General features: G+C 36.9%; 1 protein-coding gene across 1 annotated transcript in view; it reads right to left on the bottom strand.

Moving 5' to 3' along the window:
* Nucleotides 1-545: 545 nt before the first annotated feature.
* LOC121406983 (neuronal acetylcholine receptor subunit alpha-2-like) overlaps nt 546-20580 on the bottom strand; it is a 52100-nt gene continuing 32065 nt past the window's right edge. The window contains exons 2-7 of the mRNA XM_041597856.1: nt 6859-7001; nt 6127-6171; nt 5025-5134; nt 3264-4102; nt 2403-2821; nt 546-1499 (exon numbers count right to left, since the gene is read on the bottom strand). Coding sequence (XP_041453790.1) covers nt 1287-1499; nt 2403-2821; nt 3264-4102; nt 5025-5134; nt 6127-6171; nt 6859-7001 — 1769 coding nt within the window. The 3' untranslated portion in view covers nt 546-1286. The remainder of the gene's footprint in view (nt 1500-2402; nt 2822-3263; nt 4103-5024; nt 5135-6126; nt 6172-6858; nt 7002-20580) is intronic.

Raw genomic sequence — 20580 nt, 5'->3', positions numbered from 1 at the left:
AGTTTCCTATGCGAGACGATTGAAATGGGATGAGGAATAATTGATTGGCATGGTTTTCTGAACGTCCCAGGTTTGAGTGATATGTAAGAAATAGGTCATTACAAATTGACACAGACTCATACACATCTTTTTCTTTTATGCTTTACACACACCCCATCCCCGTCACTCAAACACACACACCTTTCTCCCGCTATAGATCACGCACATATTCCATACACACATGTTATTTATACAGGGCTCCGTAACACAAAGAATAGCAATCAATCGCTAACTAAACTGACCAATCAATATCAATAATACATGCGCTACCGCGCATTTGGTTTGGTATACTTACCAGGGACCAATCAGTGCGGTTCTTTCGTATTTGCAATCCATCTCAAACCTTTGTGTTGCGGAGTCCTGGGGCCCGTTGCAGAAAGAGTTGCGTTTAAACGCAAGTCAAAAAATCAATCGCAAGTCCCAAATGCGCGCTGTTGATTGGTTGAAAATCAAGTTGCGCGTGATTTTTAGAGTTGCGATTGATTGCAACACTTTCTGCAACGGCCCCCTGATCTTTCACGCACACACCCTTTTCTTTCATAGTTCACACGCACCCTTGCATACATATTCTTTTTCTCCATCTGTCTCGATCACCACCCTCACCTTTTCCCCCATTTCTCTTTTTTCATGAGGTCGGTTCAGATGTATCTTGCCTATTTTTTTTTCTTTCCCCGAGATGGAAAATGTCCACATAAACATTCATCTAATTTCACGACCTTGTAGCTGAAGTTGTCAAATTAATTTTACAAGCCGCGGAATCTTGCTGGTAACATATTCTATTTCTTGATTACATGGCAGGAAATTTACAGCCATTCTCCTCAAGTTAGACCATTCTGCTTATACTGTATATCACATTCTTGTGAGTATTCGCATCGCACATGCAACAATGGGGGGAAAAAATATCAGCATTTTATATCTGTACATGTAGGCCTATATTATTAAAATCTTCAACACCACTCCGGATTTTTTATAAATATTTTTCACACTGAGTATAAAAGTTAGGAAGGAAAAACGAAACTCGTTCATATTAGTTGTCGGGAACACCTGCTATTATATCAATAATAATTTCCAGTTTCTCCTTGGTCTTCTTAACCGCAATATTCCTTTCTCCTCGAAAGTACCCTTTTAGTACCTCTACGTAGTCTTTTAAAATACACAGGATTGGATCCCCGCACTGTTCCTGGTGGAGAGTACCTCCGAAAAGGTTGCTGAAAGAACGCGATTACCTTACGTTCGGTAAATTTGTCCTACATCGGGAAGTAAGTACTACACGCTTCGTTCATTTCCGCACTGTCCTCGCTAAATGTCGTCCCATTTCGGAACAAAATGTCCATGAAAAAATCCCTTGCAAGTGGTGCTTCGAGTACTATGGATAATGTCCCGATGAAAACAGCACACAAATATATGATAAGAAATATTCTGTCGATCACCATTGCAACGATCTTCCATTCTTCTCTTGCCTGCATAAATTGGAGAAAGAATGTAATATAATTAAGAAAATAATGTTTAATCTTTAAATAGCAGACATTTTAACGGATTTTTTTTTACTCAGTAATGGAGCAATTGAGAGTTTATAAAAAAAAAACAACGGTTCTCAGGTATGACTCCTTTGTTGAATTACGACTTATGCCAAGTAAAAAAAGAAGAAAGTGAGAACATAGAGAAGACCACGGGGTCTTGAAAAGCACCCTAAACACGTATTTTCCATATTCTGAAAATGCACCCCTTAACAAGTATTGGCGCGTGAAACCCTACCCTTAACAAGTATTGGAAACAAATACTATTGGCAAATATTCCCAGAACTGAGCCCCTAAACAAGTACAGCGATGTATTCCATATTCTGAAAATGCACCCCTTAACAAGTATTGGAAACAAAACGATACCTATAGCAAGTATTCCCTGAAATGATCCCCTAAACAAGTACAGAGATATTTTGTTGTTATGTCACGCGTCCGTCGGTCGTCGGTTTTACCTTCAGACACCATTATTTTGGCCCCACCTTCCACACCTCGCGCAAATCGGACTCTAAACACGTAGTGTTGGGGCAAAAAGGACATCCTTTATAAAACATTTTGATTTTTGTTTTATCATCCCCGCATATTTGACCCTAAACACGTATATTTTTCCGAGCGAAATAGATACCTTTTTTCAATATTTTTGTGCTTTTGACACCCTTATCACGTTACGTACGTAACGTGCCCTTTCTTGAAAATGACATCCTTTTTACGTGTTTTTTGGTCGCGCATGGTATCCACTCGTCAATGTAATTGCCCCCCCCCCCCCTCCCGGGCGTTTAGATCGGTACTGTGTCACGAATTGTATAATAGAGGGGTGGGAGAAAAGCAAATTTAATTTAGACTCACCTTAGTTGCATATTCATTGTTAATACTACGTGATGTGAGGTACATGATGTCTTCTACTGTTTGCTGAGCCACCATGTACTGGAGTGGTGGCTCCTCTTGGAGTAGTGGTCGTGGCCGCTTCTTGCTAGTAGGGGTATGACTACTTGACCGAATATTGTTCTCCACATGACTGTGACCATGTCCACTGTGCGTGTTCTGCGTTAACTCATCGGGGATGATGTAATGGGGAATAGCGTTGTTCTTTTCGTTGAACGGTGTAAAGAAACGTTCTGCTTTCATATTCTTTTGAGCCAGCATACAGTTGAGGAGTGGCTCGACGGCAGGATTCATGTTGCCAGCGTTCATCTTGGCGTTATTTTCCTTGGGTCTTGAGTTCTTCTCTACACTGTAGTTGTGGGATGATTGATGTGATAGGTGGGCTATTATAGAAACAAAAAAAGAGTGTATAGCGTCATAAGTCAAGGACATTTGGCATATACGTACACAGCAATCTAAAATAAATTTCGCGTTGCTCGTTAAAACCATGACAAAAATATAATACCAGAATATATAGGCCTATAGTGGTAAATTGCTCTATGCTGCAAGGCTGCAATTTCATTATTTCGTTCTTGTCCAGTTAAATTGTAAAGTTATCATGACATGTGGCGCATTACTTTAAAAAAAATCTTCTTAATTAACACACCGAATATTGCCAAAAGCGTGCCTTTTCTTGACAAGCACGTTGGAATAGATCACCAAATCGTACAATCTTTACCAAGAGAAATCTGCGTAACCGCTTTAATGCGGGCATTAGTGCTTGTCTTCAGATTATACAACATACGCGCCAACTTTTTGTAACCTGTAGTGTTACTATACCAATACCTTGCATTAAGTCGTTGTCCGCTTCGGAGGAATGTGAAGAAGTCTCCGTCATCATGGCGTCGATGTGATTACAGGCAGCTATCGAGTCGCGTCCAGAGAGGTTCACGCTATGGTGCAATTCTCTTTTCCTCTTCTGATTTGGACGCTGCAATCCAACAAACCTTGGTAACAAGTCAACGAAGACCGTCCTGACCCACTGTGGCATGATGTGCGTGTACGGCGACCGATGTCGTATGTTGAGGACGAAGACGGTAAGAACGATTGAGGAAGCTACGATGGTCATGGTGAAGAGGAGATACTTGACAATGAGAGGGAAGCTATTAGCATTGGAAGGTATGCACTGTGTGACGAGGAGGAGGAACCATACCATGGAGAGAAGGACAGAGGTACAAAGGGACATCTTACCCGTGATGTCTGGCGGGAGGTAGAACACAAGCACCGTATTAAATGAAATAATTCCACAAGGGAGCAGTAAGTAAGCAAAGTAAAACAGAGGTTTCCTTCTTAAGACAAAATAATATGTCACATCAACGTAGATGTCCTCGCAACATGGATATTTGACAGCGTGTCTCTCCGCAGGAGATTGAACAATCGTCCATTCTCCATTCTCCCAATAATCTTTCTTCTCTGCGCTCTCGCTGACAGGGATGAGATCTATCTTATGATGGTCATAAGACCAGGAACCAAACTTCATCACGCACTTCTGCTCGTCGAAGGGGAAGTACTGGACGTCGATCTTACATGCACTCTTGTAAACAGCAGGAGGGAACCAAAACACTGTTCCGTTGAAATATATGTTCGCCCATGCATGAGATTTCATATCATACGTCCCATTTGCGCTAGGAAAAGGAGAAAATGAAAAGCATTTAATGTTTGCTTATTATGAGAACATATTCATTTGAAACTACAATTTATAAATAAAAATCCCAACCCCTCAGCAAAGAAACATATCTACAATGGAATTGTAAAGAAAATTTTGTGACCAAGGGGAACTTAAAACCTTATATATTTTTAATCTTGGTTTTATTTCTTTCTGACACGTATTTTTTTAACATGTACTTTCAAAGCTCAATGAGCGGTTCTTTTAGAAAGGGTTAGGAACCAAGGTCTCGCTCGATTTTCAAACAAGACCGCCTAGCCCAGATCACACACCACTTTCCAATTAACACTCTGTGACTAATTTGACATAAGAGGTAATCATGAATCGGAGAACGGCTGACAAGCCTTAAGACCATGTCATGTGATTTGTCATAATGAAAGTAGACCGGGCGGAGCTGGAAGTCTGTGAAACACTTGTTAAATCCAATGTCTCTGGGTATGCATATTCTGCGAATCATTAGGTATCAGACTATAGCTGTACGCTTTGGCATGCTTGGAGTGTGCCTGCAGTCCAAGTACAGAGGGGAAGTTACGAATTGATGCATAGGTTCGCGCCAATGAGAGCGTTACTTTCAGTGAGCTATTTTATCAACAAAAGGCTTAATATTACCATGGTAACAGACAGAAACATGTGCCTCCCGGTCTAAATCAATTTACAAAGAGAGTCAAGTGTCACATGTTGACATAACACTCCCCTGTTCATCTGGATAGAGACAATGAATGTTTCTTAACATGCCCGTAATTACTCAGTAACACATACACAATGTGACAATAATTTTGTTTCCTATCACTCAGTCACATATTGGGTGCAGGAGACAATGTGATTTATAAAGAATAGAACTTGAGGTCTCCTTAGAGTCTGTTAGCAGTGTTTTTACTTACTTGTTATATATCATGATATCTGGAATCCATATTTGAGGGCTTGGGACCTTGATGTTAGTGATGTTACCAAAGTCTGCTGGATCCCATGTGAAATGATAATCATGCCACATCTGCAAACAAATATATTTATTTCTTCGTCAGGTATGACTATAGCCTTGAAACCTTCAGTCATATATAATTCTTAAATAATAAGTAGCTGTAAGAGACGAGTAAGAAGAAATTTTGTTACAGATGTATGTTTAACTTCACACACAAACATTAATCAAACAAAAACTGTGACACAATCCTATTATTTCTTATGCAACTTCCAATATTCAATTAATGAGTCACGAATTACATATTTTTATTCACCAAGTGGTTAAGCCTATTGAATTAACCTTTGTTTTAATTAATCATATTTCATATCATCTAAATGGTATGGAACTATTTCTTTTTATCGTGTGTATGGGTGTATATGTAAGGGTGTGTGTGAATGAAATGTGACTGTATTCCTAGGTATACTAATGTAAATAGATTTACTGCAGAGGAAGCGATGGCCTAAAATACCAGTTGATGACATTAAAAGAAGAAGATATTGTAATGTTTACAAAGATTGGAAAAATGTATTCAATGGCATCATGGATTTATGTACAAATTTGGTAGAACACAATCATCACGTGAAGGCAAGATCTTAAACAGAATTATGTTCTGTTTACTGAGGATGTAAATCATCTAAGGTCAGCATAGGTATAAAAGTTCATCTACTTCGAAATAGATCAATGTTAAAGTATTTTTATTATTCATGTTCATAATTTTGTCTCCTAAACTGAGGTGCATTGTTCTACAAAGAATCCGACGGAAGTGGGTGAAAGAGATTAAAAACCTTTTCAAAAAAATTATCCGGCGAATATTGACGATGGTTCGGACTAAGAAATGATATCACATTGGCTCATTAATCGATGATATCTTTATCATTGTCATGTTACAAATTGAAGATGGTTTATGAACTGATAAAGTAAACAGGTTTGTGAGTTTTTCATTCCCCCCCCCCCCCACCCACTTATAGCATTCACACAATATGTTTAGTTACTGTATTCTATTTGGTTAAACGTCTTTTACTTACTTGTTTCATCCAAACCTTGGATGTTAAAACCTGTTTTTTCTCATCCTGTTGAAAAAGGAAAAATCAATTATCGTGTGTGAAAAGAATGAATAATATGGTCGTTATTTTCAAGGACATACAATAAAAATTCTGTGAGATGAATTTGACCATGGTAACAAATAAGATTATGGATGGCAATTCACTGTAAAATAAAATCACTATCATAATATAGTAGAATTTTTGACATCCAATTTACTTTTGCATAAAAATACAAAAGATCAGAACTAGTGGTACTTTCAAACAATCCAGACTGTTTTTTTATGGTGTGACGAAGGCCTACAATACAAAATTATGAGTTGATATCGCGACCGTGATATATTCACCATGTACACGGGAAACCGGGCAAAATTAACATGTTCAGATGTTTTGGGAAGTCGTTTCGCTTCAAGGATAAATTTAGATTAGGGTAGTACAAGACCACTGAATACGAAATCAAACATTATATGCATACCTTTTGAAATTGACCTACCAATGTGCCATCCCATTAGAATAACCATGGACCTACTAGAAGGTCCATGGAATAACAAATATTACCCTTTTCTTCTTCACGGAGTTCTGAAGTTTGTTACTCGATATTGTTGTATCTTTCTAGTTGCATTTTCCAGTGATCGTGTTGGGTTGTTTGGTTTAATGAAATCTTCCCTTTCACGTCTATTGTTCCTGGTGAAATCATAGTTTTAAACAACTACTCACCACATCTACTATTTGAGAGATGGCAAGCCCGAACCAAATGAAGAGAACATCAGAAGCATTTTTATTTGGAAGAGCCCATTGGTTGTAGTCTGGTGGGAAGAGATGCTCTCGGAGACGTTCTTCTGAGGATGAAGCACAGCAACCTGCAGATAGAGGAAAAGAGAGGGAAACTCTAAATTTGTATAAATTATGCTATGCTGATTTATATTAGTTTGAAAAATTTGACCCCCAAAATTAATTTCCACTATCTCTTTATAGACATTGATATTTGATTGCTTTAGCATCCATGGGCGGCAATTCCAGGAGTGATTTTTTTTTCCGATGAAAACTAATAATTATTCCTCATGCATGAAATTAAATGCAAGTAAAAATATCCGAATTCGTGATCAAATTTGTCCATTGTCTTAGTTTATTGAGTTTGTGACATGGTTTAGTGGTATTTTAAATCCACCAAGTATATACATTTATACTTAAACCATATCACAAACTAAAATCAAGTAACACACTTGGCAATTATGAAAATGGATTCGGAGAAAGTTCATGAGCAAACAGGTTGATCCATTCCTTTAAATCTTTTCTGCTCTACTGACAACACTCGACATCAATAGACAGAGCAGGTGCAGCATACGTGAATATTAGATTTTCGAGGAGGAAAAAAAACTACGTCCATACATTTCTGTTCCTTTGCATTTCACAACATACCCCTGCGTAGTGCTTTGCAACATACGAACAAGTTAACACTCGGCTACTGTATTTTTTCGGGCATGATTTAATTTTAAAATATTAGCCAGCGATCATGTGATATAATCTGCGTTGGCGTGTTGGATGCTTCCATTATTTCCATTGTTTTGTTGTTTCTTGTGTGCGACAGGCGGCCTCATAAAAAGGAAGGTTTTTTATTTCAAATCTTACCCATTTCAAATTTATTCAAATAGATTCACTATATCTTTTTTCATGTTTACGATTTGTTAATGGAGGAACCAATACGCAAAGCGTGAAGCACACCCCCATCATCGACTCCAGCAAAATAACTTTCAATATTATGCCATTATATGTCCTTGCCGCCTCCTCCCTATCAAATATCTAACCTCCCACAAGCATGTATGCATGTGTGATATAATTCCCAACCCAATGCCCGAGGCCTGTTCCCTTCTCTTCCACCATAAATTCTGTGATCCGCCATTTTCTAGCTACAGCTCTTGTTTGTCTTCTATCTACGTGCCTAACTACCAATCCATCTCATTCAGAGAAGAGGACAGGTGGAAATTTGTAGATGGACCCAAAAGATATTCCTCTATTACCTCTTCCGCGGGCCTTGCATGTCTTATATGACATGATTCAACAACGTGAATTCAAAATGGAGATTGTCGAGTTATATAGCCATTCATTGTATATGCTGTTGATCATTGCGAGGGAAGATTGATAATATTTATGTATTTTCTAAGAATAAAATGCATGAAAACAATTGTTAAAGGAAGGAAATAAAAATCAATATGAACACAAATTAGAAATAAACAACCTTACGAAAAGCTTAGAAATAGCTTGAAAACACATTTATTCACCATTCTGTAAACAATTAATGTAAGAATCCAGTGCTCTCCCCTCCATCTCCACTCCTTTTGTGAAAAGCGCTTAGCAACTTTGCTTATGTATTTTGCGCTATACAAAAATTTTATTATTATTATTATCCGCACACACACACCCTCTCCCAAAATACACCTGCACATACAAGAGAAGAGACACTATTGCCCTGCTGCGACCGGATGATCTCTGTAAAACTCCTTTGTGTTGTTCTATTGCATAATTCAGTAGCTAACTGGTTTGAATATCAGCAGCTTTTTAAATGAAAAAAAAATACATTAAAAAAGCACAGTTTTGCAACTTAATTTTTTCTAAGTACTAATATTCGAGTGATACAGACAAAGTTATCAAAAAGTTATCAAATGTTTTGATACGTTGATATCAAAGACAATGTGGACCAACAGCCTGGTTAAGCAACACCTCAAGTTCTCAACTGCTCCAATCTGTCCAGGTTCCTAACCCATAATGAAAACATTCTATGCACTGTAATTTTGTATAATAATAATAGATAAAAAAACATTTGAATGATAACGCACTCAATTCATTAATAACACAAATAAATGATAATAATGTTAGCAAGTAGCAATAGTTATCGCAAAAAGTATATTTGTTAAGTCTAGCTATTAACAGCACTGAAATATAATATCGTTTGCCAGTTCGGTCTCCCTTTATTTCCCGATTTCGTTCCATTGGTAGGCTCTCAATCTATATATTGAGGTGTCTTGGTCTTTGCAACTACGAATATTACAGAATTACGTCGCAAGCGAATATTTACTTAATCCATCCACGATATGTTTCCCCCACTGATGTATATCGATTTATTGCCTTGCAAGACGGGCCCTCGTGTTTTGTGCTCAAATTAATTTCATCCTTCGGCTGATACAACACCTGATGTCGTTAGATTGAGGTAATTTATTGAATTTCGGTTTATGTTAACGAATTAGCAAAATTAATTTACAATTTTCCAAATCCAAACAGAAACAAGTAATATTTTTATGTTTAATTTATAAGGGTGTTGTATTTTTGACAGAAATTTGAAAAGTATCTTTAATTACAGCCTTGATTAACTCTGTGGATCCTTTTTGTGTTTGTTGTCGCTGTTATTATCGTTATTGTGTTTTCTATGGGGGTGGGTCACATCCTGACATCAAGCAAGTACACACATACACACGTACACACACACGCATCCTTACATACATACATGCTGCATCACATACAGGGGCTGGTTAGAAGGCTTTTTTGAGGTAAATAGTCAATGCCTTATTGCCACTTTAAATACTTTACTCATTCTTGTGTTTATATCACTTCGAATACATCATGCAAGTCATTTTGTCTCATCCTTTTTTCAGAATGGTGTGATACCTATTCTGTTTATCCCATGGCACAACTCTTGTATCCCTACGCATGTATTTTGAAATTTCCTGCCCACTGTTCTGGCTTTTTATTTAATGTCAACTGTGGTAATGGTTTTCTTTTATATCACAATCTTGCCTATGTATAAAGTGGACCATTCTTCATGTTGATCCGATTCGTTGTTCATAAGTATTCATAAGTACACACATTTCTCTTGTTATCCCCATCTACGTAATCTCTACCAGAAACTTGTTACGTTTTGGCTTATCTCCTACACCGTCTATACTGTTATTACAAAGCAGAAACATTGCGTCATCGTTTTAGTTAAACTTTTGAAAATAATGGAATCATTTAAATGAGTATACTACTTTGAATCATTGTTTTACCACCACTCTTCCATTTCACTTTCTTAACTGGACGCCTCTTTCACTTTTTTATTATATGCCAATTACGTTATTATTATTTGTCAAACTTTGTACACTGAAGGAAGATTTTTTTGCTAACATAATATGATATCAGTCTATTCCTTTTCTCCTCTTGAAATTCCCTCCATGTAAGTTCCTCATTGCCCCCCCCCCCCCTCCTTCCCCGGCCCAACGTTTACAATCTCCAATGCCATCGGTTCTAGTCATCATCTTAACTCGATGACAAGAGAGCTCACACTCCTGTTATGAGTGCCTCTTCTTTAATTGAAAAGATAACATGGTGATGTCGGACTGCAGACCCTCTTCGGCAAGGCGCATTACCGACATTGGAATCGATCGCCATTTCTCGACACATAATTAAGAAGAGATACAAAAACGAAACTGACAAACAAGAAAGTGAATCAGGAGAGATAATCTTCAGAAATGTTAGGAGCTATATCCCTGATTGCCATGAAGTTTAGTCTTCTAACTAAGTACTAGAAACCAAAGAATATATTGGATTTCGCTAGCATCGCTAGATAGACGAGAGAATAAACAGTGCGTCCCCACATTGCATGCACTTTAAAATGAATAAAAGTACAAGAAGTGAATATTCTCTCTCAAATGTTTGTTACAAGCTGGAACAGAAATCCCATGTACAACTCCGTTATATCCGTAAAACGCTCTACCGAGATCATTTTATAAAAAGAAATGGAATGATACATGATGCATCTTGTTTTTTTTTTTATTATTTAATCTGTAAATCACATGTCTGATGTACATTGATTTTGCTCTAATCATCATATTACAACTTTCAGAGAATAATCTATCACAATGTATTCTGAGGTACGAGATGTTGAGATGTTTCGGACTTCACACGTTAAAACAGTACCTTTAATTCGCATCCGGACAATTAGCTGTCATGAGAAACAACTGTGTTATTACACAAGCAGGTGCGTATTTACATTTTCAATTAGAGGCGGTTTCGAAGTTGAACACTCATTAATGATTGTGACATATTGCAAGTATCCCTTGGAAGTCAATTGACGTTTTCAATTACGATTGCGGCAACGCACAATCGTGTTCCCTGCTAGATACACACACGCACGCTTTCTGATATATGGGTTACGCATCCCGATCGAGTAGAAGGGTATATTCAACAACCAATAAAAAGAAAGAGTGTGACAGAGTCGCATGTGCAAAGGTAATGCGCCTGTAATTTCTGCGTGAGGGTGACGGGTGTGTGCTTTTATATTTAACACCTGACAGCTTTTTTGCAGGGGTGTGAAGGTTTAGGTGTTAATGTAATGGTTTGCATTAGAGGCTGTAAATGCGTATCCGTTTGTCGAGAGAGAAAGAAAGAGTAAAATATAGGATGGAAATTAAGAAGCAGAAATTGAGATTGTGAGAAAGAGAGATGGGGAGGGGGAGAAAATGTGAAAAATTAGAAAAAAACCCAAGAAATAGAGAAGAGGGGGCGAATGCCTGATACAGCACAATACTTCTAATACTCCACATGGAAAGAGCCATTCCGTATCTTTATCCCCAGCTAGTATATTGGACCGTATGCATTGTAATTCGGTTATCTAATTAACGAGAAAGCTTTCAAGTGAGCGCTTGTTCTATTCCAGGTATTTTCATGAAGTAGGACCTTAATGCTGGAGATGTTTGAGAAGCAAATGGTAGAGGTTTTAACGGTGAAAAGGTTGAATTAAAATGAGCGATGCATGAAGATGACTCCAATTTCACTCTTTATTCATGATGAATCTTATTCAATTTTCATTCAGATATTTAGGAGTACCGCCAATGACCTGGAATCTCTGTAAAGTATCTATGAAAAAACAATTATAATATCGACAGGTCGAGAACAAAATTGTGGACCACGGTATATACTAACATCTTGGATCTGCAAGCTAACCCAAGCTTCGATGTTTTTTTTGTGGGTGATGCAAGAACTGTTGAAATAAATTGCATCTAGAATCCCTTTTTCCGCAACTGATGTTAATGTTGTAAATACATGTGTATAGTAAACCCCTTTTTCAATGTCTTATGTAATTGTGACATTGAGTGATAATAATGTCAGAAAAGCGACTGAATCCCAGGAAATATCTAAATTATAAACTACTCACTCATATCTCGAAGTGACTATTCAAGTTAATAACTTTGTAACATTGTACCCATGAGCATATCAGCAATAGAAAACAAGACTCAAGGGAAATTGTAGACACCTATATATCCGCCTGATGTGCAATTATAAAACAAATTACGTGTCATTACTAGAAAGCCCGTCTGCATAAAATCGTATGTGAATCAAGGGACAATAATATTTTCCACTGCATCCCACTTCCACTTAAGCCGAATGAGGCTTTTCCGAACTAATATCAATATTCCCAGAAGAGGGGATATTAATTGATGAATGTAAACTTTTCCCTCAAAATTCGTGCTTTTCTCTTGAAATGCTGAAGATGGCGTGCGTGTTGTCCTGGGTATTTCTGGCACGCTTTCAATATTGACATCTAGCAGTGATCAGAAAAATAACTACATTCTCATTATTTTGTTGAATGCATTATTATATCTCCATTCCCTTTCTTCATGTTCCATTCTGTTGCGAAGTTTTAAATCATTTCACTCTCTCAAGACTATGTTACATTAAATACGATAGGTCTTAATTTGGCAAGGTATTATGAAGCTTGCGATCTTAGCTGGGCGGTCACATTGATGGTGCGAAGCGGAGTAGAGGCTACAAGATTCTAATATGCTTCGTTTACAATCTACGGTAGATCTGAAGATAGTCCAACGTTTCCTTTAATGAACGTTTCCACTCAGCATCAAGAGGGATTATGTAAAACTTAATAATGATCATAACTTATTCTTATATAGCGCTTTTTATGAGAGAAAAGTGCTTTACAATATAGAAAATATTAAAAAATTCTGTATTAGAAATGATATGGCAAAAAATAAATATATCATGGTCACTGTAAATGCTTGAAGTGCAAATCACCATTAAATTTTTCTCAAAGTTTACAGCATTTGTGAAACAATTATATTTCGAATATTATATTGGCCTACTCTGTTGAATGAAATCCATAGACTATATATTTGACGTGGCAAATATAATCAATGAATCAATTTACATGATGCCATTTGTAGAAAGCATGGCCGGCGACAGTACAATTTGAGCCTCTTATTTAAGCTGATAACAAGGTGTAAATGTACTTATCAATAATACAATAGTCGCTTTTATGAGCTGAGGAGAAATAGAAGATGGAGATATAATCTCGCAACGTTTATCACACCCTGACCACCAGTAATAATTCATTTCTAACCTGGGGTGTCAATTTTTATGAAAGCGATCACATGACCTAAACGTTGTGGTTTCTAACTGATCGTCATGACCTAGCGCCCCGGGAAATTACCCACGAGAACCTCATCGGACTAAGTTACACAGCAGTAATTTCCCGCGCATGCCTGTGTGCCAAACATACTGCCATAGCCTTAATATATTGGAATGCTTGCATTCCCTTGTGCACCGTATGTCGACATGTATATCATTTCCAAGGTTTATGAACTACATGTAGTTATCATTCTCGTTTACATGTGATACGATGCATACAGGTGGGTACTATTTGACGAAGCTGAGTCTGTTTTGATGTGTTATTTCAGGTAAGAATACAATCTGGACAGGTTGGTTATGTCCGTACAAGATATGATCTGATACACATGGGAAAAGCGCGCCAGTTAAATGAGGGCATTACACTATCGTTCCCTATTTGGTTTCATCATGGTGTACTTTTCATCCCTTAATGGCCAATTCATAACGAATATGGGGCGAATATATGATCGTTATATGACCTGGAAATGCCTCGTAAGGAATGGGATAGAATGGTTAATCTGTCGTAAACCAGGAACAGGGGAATTTGTTGAATACTGCAGGCTTTTGTGCATCAAATGACCATGAAATAATTTATGTTCAGGCATATTTTTCAAAGCCTTACAAACGAGGGTTTGGGCAATTCCATAAAATTTGTACGTCCGTCCGATATGTGGGACCTTCAATAAGTTTTTTGTCTCTGATTTTTTGTTCTTTCGACAGTCTGAAATGTTCTCTAATTGACCATGACTTGGTTTAACAATTAACAGTCTGAATTAACAGACAATTGCGTCTTTTTGATATAAAATTCATTGCTCTAGGTTTCTGATATAACCATGGAAGCCTGCATCAAAACCCGCAAGGTTTTCAATTTGCATCGAGGTTTGAGATGTTTTCCACATCCCCCACACTAATTTATCGTAATGCATCAGTTTTTGGACGCTAAGAGCTGTACGAGCTACTTACATTTATTGGTGTTCAAACATACTCTTCAAACAATAAGAGGGAACAGAGCCCGGGGCGAGGGGAAAGTCCAACTTTTTTAGGGGGGTTACACGAGTATTCATTATTATTTAGGGCTTGGAATTTATTTTCTTTTAGCCAACGGAAAACCCGTAACTTTGTTGACATTGAGACATTTGATGATGATTATATCGTCATGGATTTGGAGCTGGAGTAAGGCAATATGACCTATCAAGATATTTCTCTTTTGGAATGAATGCGGTTCATGAGATATAATTTTTGTTTTTATTATTGGTTCCAAAATAAATTTTTAAAACTGGTTAAAAAGGCATAGTTCTCAAAACATCATTATCGCTCTTTCATTTAGTTTTATCAAAGTAATGAGATATTGACTGTTAGATGTGTTCGTGCCCTGAGACAAATAAATTAAAAAGCTATTGAACCCATGGAAATTTTCTCCTGAGTACGCAAGAGATTCTCTTTTAATTTCACCCCTTACCTTTTTTTATAATTTCCTTTTTGGAAAAGTGGATCTTTAATATCATAGGTCCTATACTGCGAAAGCAAAATATAAAACAAAAACCCTTTTTCCAGAATACCTTCATCTTTGTAATAGTTCGGCACTTCACTCCGCCATTAAAGGCCATGCAAAGGCAATTCTCTTTTCAAAAGGTGCTGAAAGCTTTCTCACTTGAAGACCTCTTAGAGGAATGAATCAACGTGGCATATACTAGAAAAAAATTGGCCGAGGGTAGAAAATATTACAGGACGCTTGATCATTTGTATTCATTCGAAGATTTGCAGACTTTGTGGATATTCTTGCCATTTCCTTGTGAGCACACATGACTCTCTACATGGTTAGATGACATGAATACTCAACATAATGAGCATAGATATCAAAAGGTTCGATTCTGCCAAGTGATACGAAAAAAGGGATTAATGTTATTACAGGAGGAAATAACTTCCAGTTTGCTTTTTACAAGGAATGTATTTAGCGAAGGATATTTTATTCATTACGTTATTTTGTTGATGAATTACTTAAAATGGGAATATAAATCACTATTAAGCAGAATGTCTTATGGTCTTCGATCTTTTGAACCATCTATAAGTAGATTATAATCATGATATGAATTATTTTAGTGAGGTATTTAAAGAATCAGATTATAAGAAAAAGTGATCCGATAATGAGATCTCGGATCTCGTCATATCTATTTACATCATGTAAACGAGATGCTTAGATGATAAGATCACACATCTAGTTATGTCTAACATCCTGTGGGAGAGATGATCAGATGCCATGATCTTGGATCTCATCATGTTTGCATCCTGTAAAAGATTTCATTCTCTTATAAAGCAAGCTCCCTATTTAATAAACTCCCATTTTCAGTTCAATCCACCAATTCTACAAATTCTTTTAAACGAGGTTACCTATTGGCCAAACATTTATTATAACAAAGTATCTTCTAGTATTCTTTCTTTTTTGTTTATTTGTTTTCTTTTTTGTTTATTTCATAGATTATAACTTTTTCTGTTAATTTTCACTTGTATTTATTTATATATATTATCATGTTTATGTTCTATTTTATGTTTGTAAAGGCGGAGGGCTTCGTTGTAAAGCAGTTTTATAACTGAACCGAACTACCCTCCACCTCATTTTATCATTTGTTATAAATAAAACATGAATAAATAAATAAATAAAAAAATATGGTCAGATGCCATGATCTCGGATCTCTTCATGTCTGCATCCTGTAAAAGAGATGATCAGATGCCATGATCTCGTCAAGTCTACATCGCGTGGGAGAGATGAACAGGGGAGCGTCTCATCAACATTTTTTTCACCTGACAAGTTGTCAATTCTGACAACTTTCCTTGATTTTGATTGACTGAGAAGCAATGTTACTATAACAGGATCGTGGGATAAAACGTCAGACAAGTCGTTTTATGAAACTCTTGCCAGATTACAAGATCTGAGATCTCGCCATGTTTTTCAGGACATAAACAGGACAAAATCAAAGATTTTCCGTATCATCATCTTTTTAAATGGATGTAGACAAAATGAGATGATTACCTGAACATCAGTTCGGTACTTTAAAGCTTCCATAAATATTCATCCTTTTCTTTATATCCATGATACTGCAGGGAGCATTGTGTGAAGTAAATGTCTGACTCAGTAATTTTACTTACACGATGCTCTGAATCAATCATATTCATGGACTCCTGTAGCTTATAAGAGATGTCAATGATTATCACAGCCAAGACTCGACGTTAAACTCACTCCACATCTTTCTTTAAAATGAAATCGCAGCATGCTTAAACATGAAAAAGGTCAATCTTTATGAAAGAAAAATTGCTTCAGTAATGAAGTTCTCTCCTATAAATCTTATGGATAAAGAGATGAAAGACAGTTCGTTTCCAATTAGCTCCTAGCAAGACGTGGATCCCATGTTGTAATGTCACAGTTCAACATGGATCTAGGTAGCTACATTTCATAAAATTTAGGGTTAATCATGGAGGCGAATCCAGGGTACCCAATAGCCGATTCTAGGAAGTTCCTCTTTCTAACTTCTTTAGTGGATTGTTCGTAATCATGCACGATGTTATTCAGTTATTCAGAATTTCCCTTTAATAAAAATCTTCCTTCCCTCTCTTTTTCTTTTTCTTAGCCTTGATCTCCTTCTTCCTCCTCCTCCTCTTCTCCTCTTCCTCCTTCTTGTTCTCCTTTCCATCTTCATCTTCTTGATCCTTCATTCCTTCCTTGAAACTATCACGCATTCACCTCTCCCGACATGCCCACTATCGGACTCTTCCTCGCCTCTTTCAAGAAATCCAATTATCATGTCAGTATCTTCGGGGATTATGAGACAGCACGCAGATTATCTCTTCCTTGTCATCACAATCCGTCTCCCTTCTCCTCCACCACCTCATCGTACTCCTCGTCCTCGTAGTCGTCCTTTATGCATGAAAATTTCTACTTTCCATTCCCTTTGATTAACTCATCCGCTTTTATTAGCTGAATGATTCGACGCATATGACGCTGCATGACAATCTACAAGCATATCTATACTATGGCAAGCACATAAATTACATAACCAACCTGACACCTGGAACACTGCCGTGGTTATACAATTCACCAAACTATAAGTTTATTTCAAAAAATGAAAAATATGTGGTAAATATGACGTTAAATTGATATGGATTCATACGAAATTCTTTTAAAAGTTTCTTGCGGAGAATGATTCCCTATGTCTATCAATAGCATATGATATTGATCTAAGGAGTGGGTAAGTATCGTTCATTAACCAAAAGCATGTTTAAAACGTGACACCGTTATTCTTAACGTGCCTCTGAATTTTTCTAATGCCTAAGGTACAAACACAGTGCACTACTTCCAAAATATTAATCATCGTAAATAAGGTAATACCCTTATCATATATCTTGGGAGACCGCAATAATCGAAGTTATTCTTCGTTCAGTATGTATATACGTTGGATTCTCAGAAATATTAGAACTTTAAGTCTAATGCTATCTATGGACCTCAGCTGTGACTGTGTAAATCATAAGGAGGCTATACTACGCGATGAGTGATGTATGTGTGTGACATATACATCAATAAACGATGGAGTTAGTAGACTGAAAGACAAACATGTTCGCATAAGCAAACTTCTATTTCCTTTGCTGTCACCCGGGATAACCTTTATTCGCACGGTAAGTTTGGAAGCATTCACGGCAGTTCTCTTCAGACAAATAAAAAGAAATATCGAATTGTGATGATGATTCACATATGAAGCAATTTATTTTATTGCCAACATTAAATGATCGTAAGCAAGTATGACTGAGGTAAACATAATTATTTAACCCATTCCATTTCTTTTTATTGTCACATGTTTTGATTTTAGACCTTAAGTTTTCCGTTGATTGATTTACTTTCTTGGGTATTTAAATGAAATAAAGATGGAAAGTGTGCTATACAAGTCTTATTCATTATAATTCATTTCGGTAACTGAATAAATTTCAGCATTGGCGTCGATAGCGGAAATTGTTGACACGCCCCCCCCCCCACCTCGGGAGAAGATGTGGAAGATGATCTTCCCGTTCCTCGAGGGACCAAAAATCTTACTAAAAAGCCGCATCTGAATTTTAGTATAATTACTTCAGGTACCAAACATTCAGATATATTAATCTATCTACTATTCACAAAATGAATCAAAAGCAACCCGATATTGAAAACTTTTATTTTTCGATTCAGACGCTTCATTTTGTCAAACATGATAAATTCTATATTAACAGAATTACCTATAAAGAAAATCAACAATATATACACAGTATGCCAAAGAATCCTTTTTATTCTTGCAAAAGGCGAGGGAAAATAATAGACACTACTGAGAATTTTTAATAAGTGAAAAGAACGTTGTCTACTGTCGATGATGATGATAGTGTCCATGATACTTTATTTTCACGTAAGATCAGCGATGAGTATGTGAAGACCCATGAGGAATAGCTGTGAGGGGCCTCTTAATTACATTACGGTTCTAAATATATGTCTTCTACTTCATAACAGGTCATTCACTTTCCCTGTGAATTTCTGTTGGAAATAGCAAATAGGGAGTCTCTGATTCACGTTCAATGTCAGACCCTACCTGATTTTCGCAAGAATTACGAGGAATACTTGGTTATGGTAAAGATGTGTTGTGGTAAAGAAAAAAATTACTGTATGTTGAAAATTACATTGCGCCTAGTTGTCGAGAAAGTTACAGAAAACCTAGTAGATACAGAATTAAGCATCACTTTTGCGAGAGTTTTCTGTTTGTTACCTACAAAGAATACTTTAATTACGGTTGTTTTTACGCTTTGAAAGGTTTAGCTATGTTTGAAGTTAAGTTCAAGTTTATTTTAGTGAATCAAAAAAGAGATGTACTACACAGTTTGACAACAAAGAAATAATAGGGCATGATAGGTTTCGTTGTAAAAATTGATTAATCTTGTCCCGTGAAATTTCATGGATGGAAGTCACATTGTAAATTTCCCCGTCTAATTTGTCTTTTTATATACCATGGTTTAGTGTTTACAGGAAAATTATTTTGGCCAGAAATTACCATCAACCCGTTTCGCAGTTTAAGAGCATAGGTTTTACAAGATTTTTTTTTTTCATTATTTAAAAAACTTCTAGAAAGTGAGACTACCATATTCTTTGATTACCCTTTAAAAGCTTTGGAGTAAGCAGAATTTTATCCAGCTCTCTCCGTTACTCGATACTATTCACACATTTCTACAAAATTCGCTTCTCCTTTTCAGAATCACGCTGCTAGAAATCTCTGAAGAGAAGTCCGTAATGAAATTTCATGGTAGACCCGCTCACTCAACTGACGAGTATCGATTTGGAGAGATCGGATGAAGGCACGCGGAATAAAAAAAAGCCTTTGGATGTTGCATGGGTAGGTATAGAAAGTAGATGCGATACTACCGGTCGAGGTTGTCACCCTCGTCATCGTCGACATCGTTGTTTTTGTATTTGCTTGCTTGCTCTCCTATATTGTCAGTGTGTGACATGTAGTTAGTTCGGGTGCTTCATCATTCTTACGCAGACCTTAATAGTACTTATTTCAGTTTGCAAGTGATTTTTTTTGTTACAAAGCGAATATCAGATGATACATATTTAAAGAGAAATAAAATATTATTTTGTTACTGTTCTTCCGACCGAGTATAAATCGTAAAGGAGAAGGAGAAAATATTCTAAATGTGTCATTCTGCAAAATGCCCCAGACACAGAAATCGAAAACTGATAAGACCTTCTTTTTCCCGCCGAAACTCATCGAAGTCTAATCAGTGATGGGATATTTGGAGAAGGGTACTACCGTTGCCAGGGGTAACCTAGAATATGGGCCCCTGTAGGGAACGTTGTATGAATATTGTAAAGTGAGGAATATATGAGTTCTTGTGATCGTGGTGTTTGTCGTGTGTGATGTGAGCGTGTTTGTGCAAGCGATGGTGCAGGAAATTGCCATGTCTCATAACCTTAACTTTGTGTCGAAATCGAGGCAGGGGTGGATGATC

Source organism: Lytechinus variegatus, chromosome 2, assembly GCF_018143015.1.
Source record: "Lytechinus variegatus isolate NC3 chromosome 2, Lvar_3.0, whole genome shotgun sequence".
In the NCBI taxonomy this organism is placed as follows: domain Eukaryota; kingdom Metazoa; phylum Echinodermata; class Echinoidea; order Temnopleuroida; family Toxopneustidae; genus Lytechinus; species Lytechinus variegatus.
The sequence above is the reverse complement of the archived record's forward strand: the minus strand, read 5'-3'. Positions and strand labels throughout refer to the sequence as shown.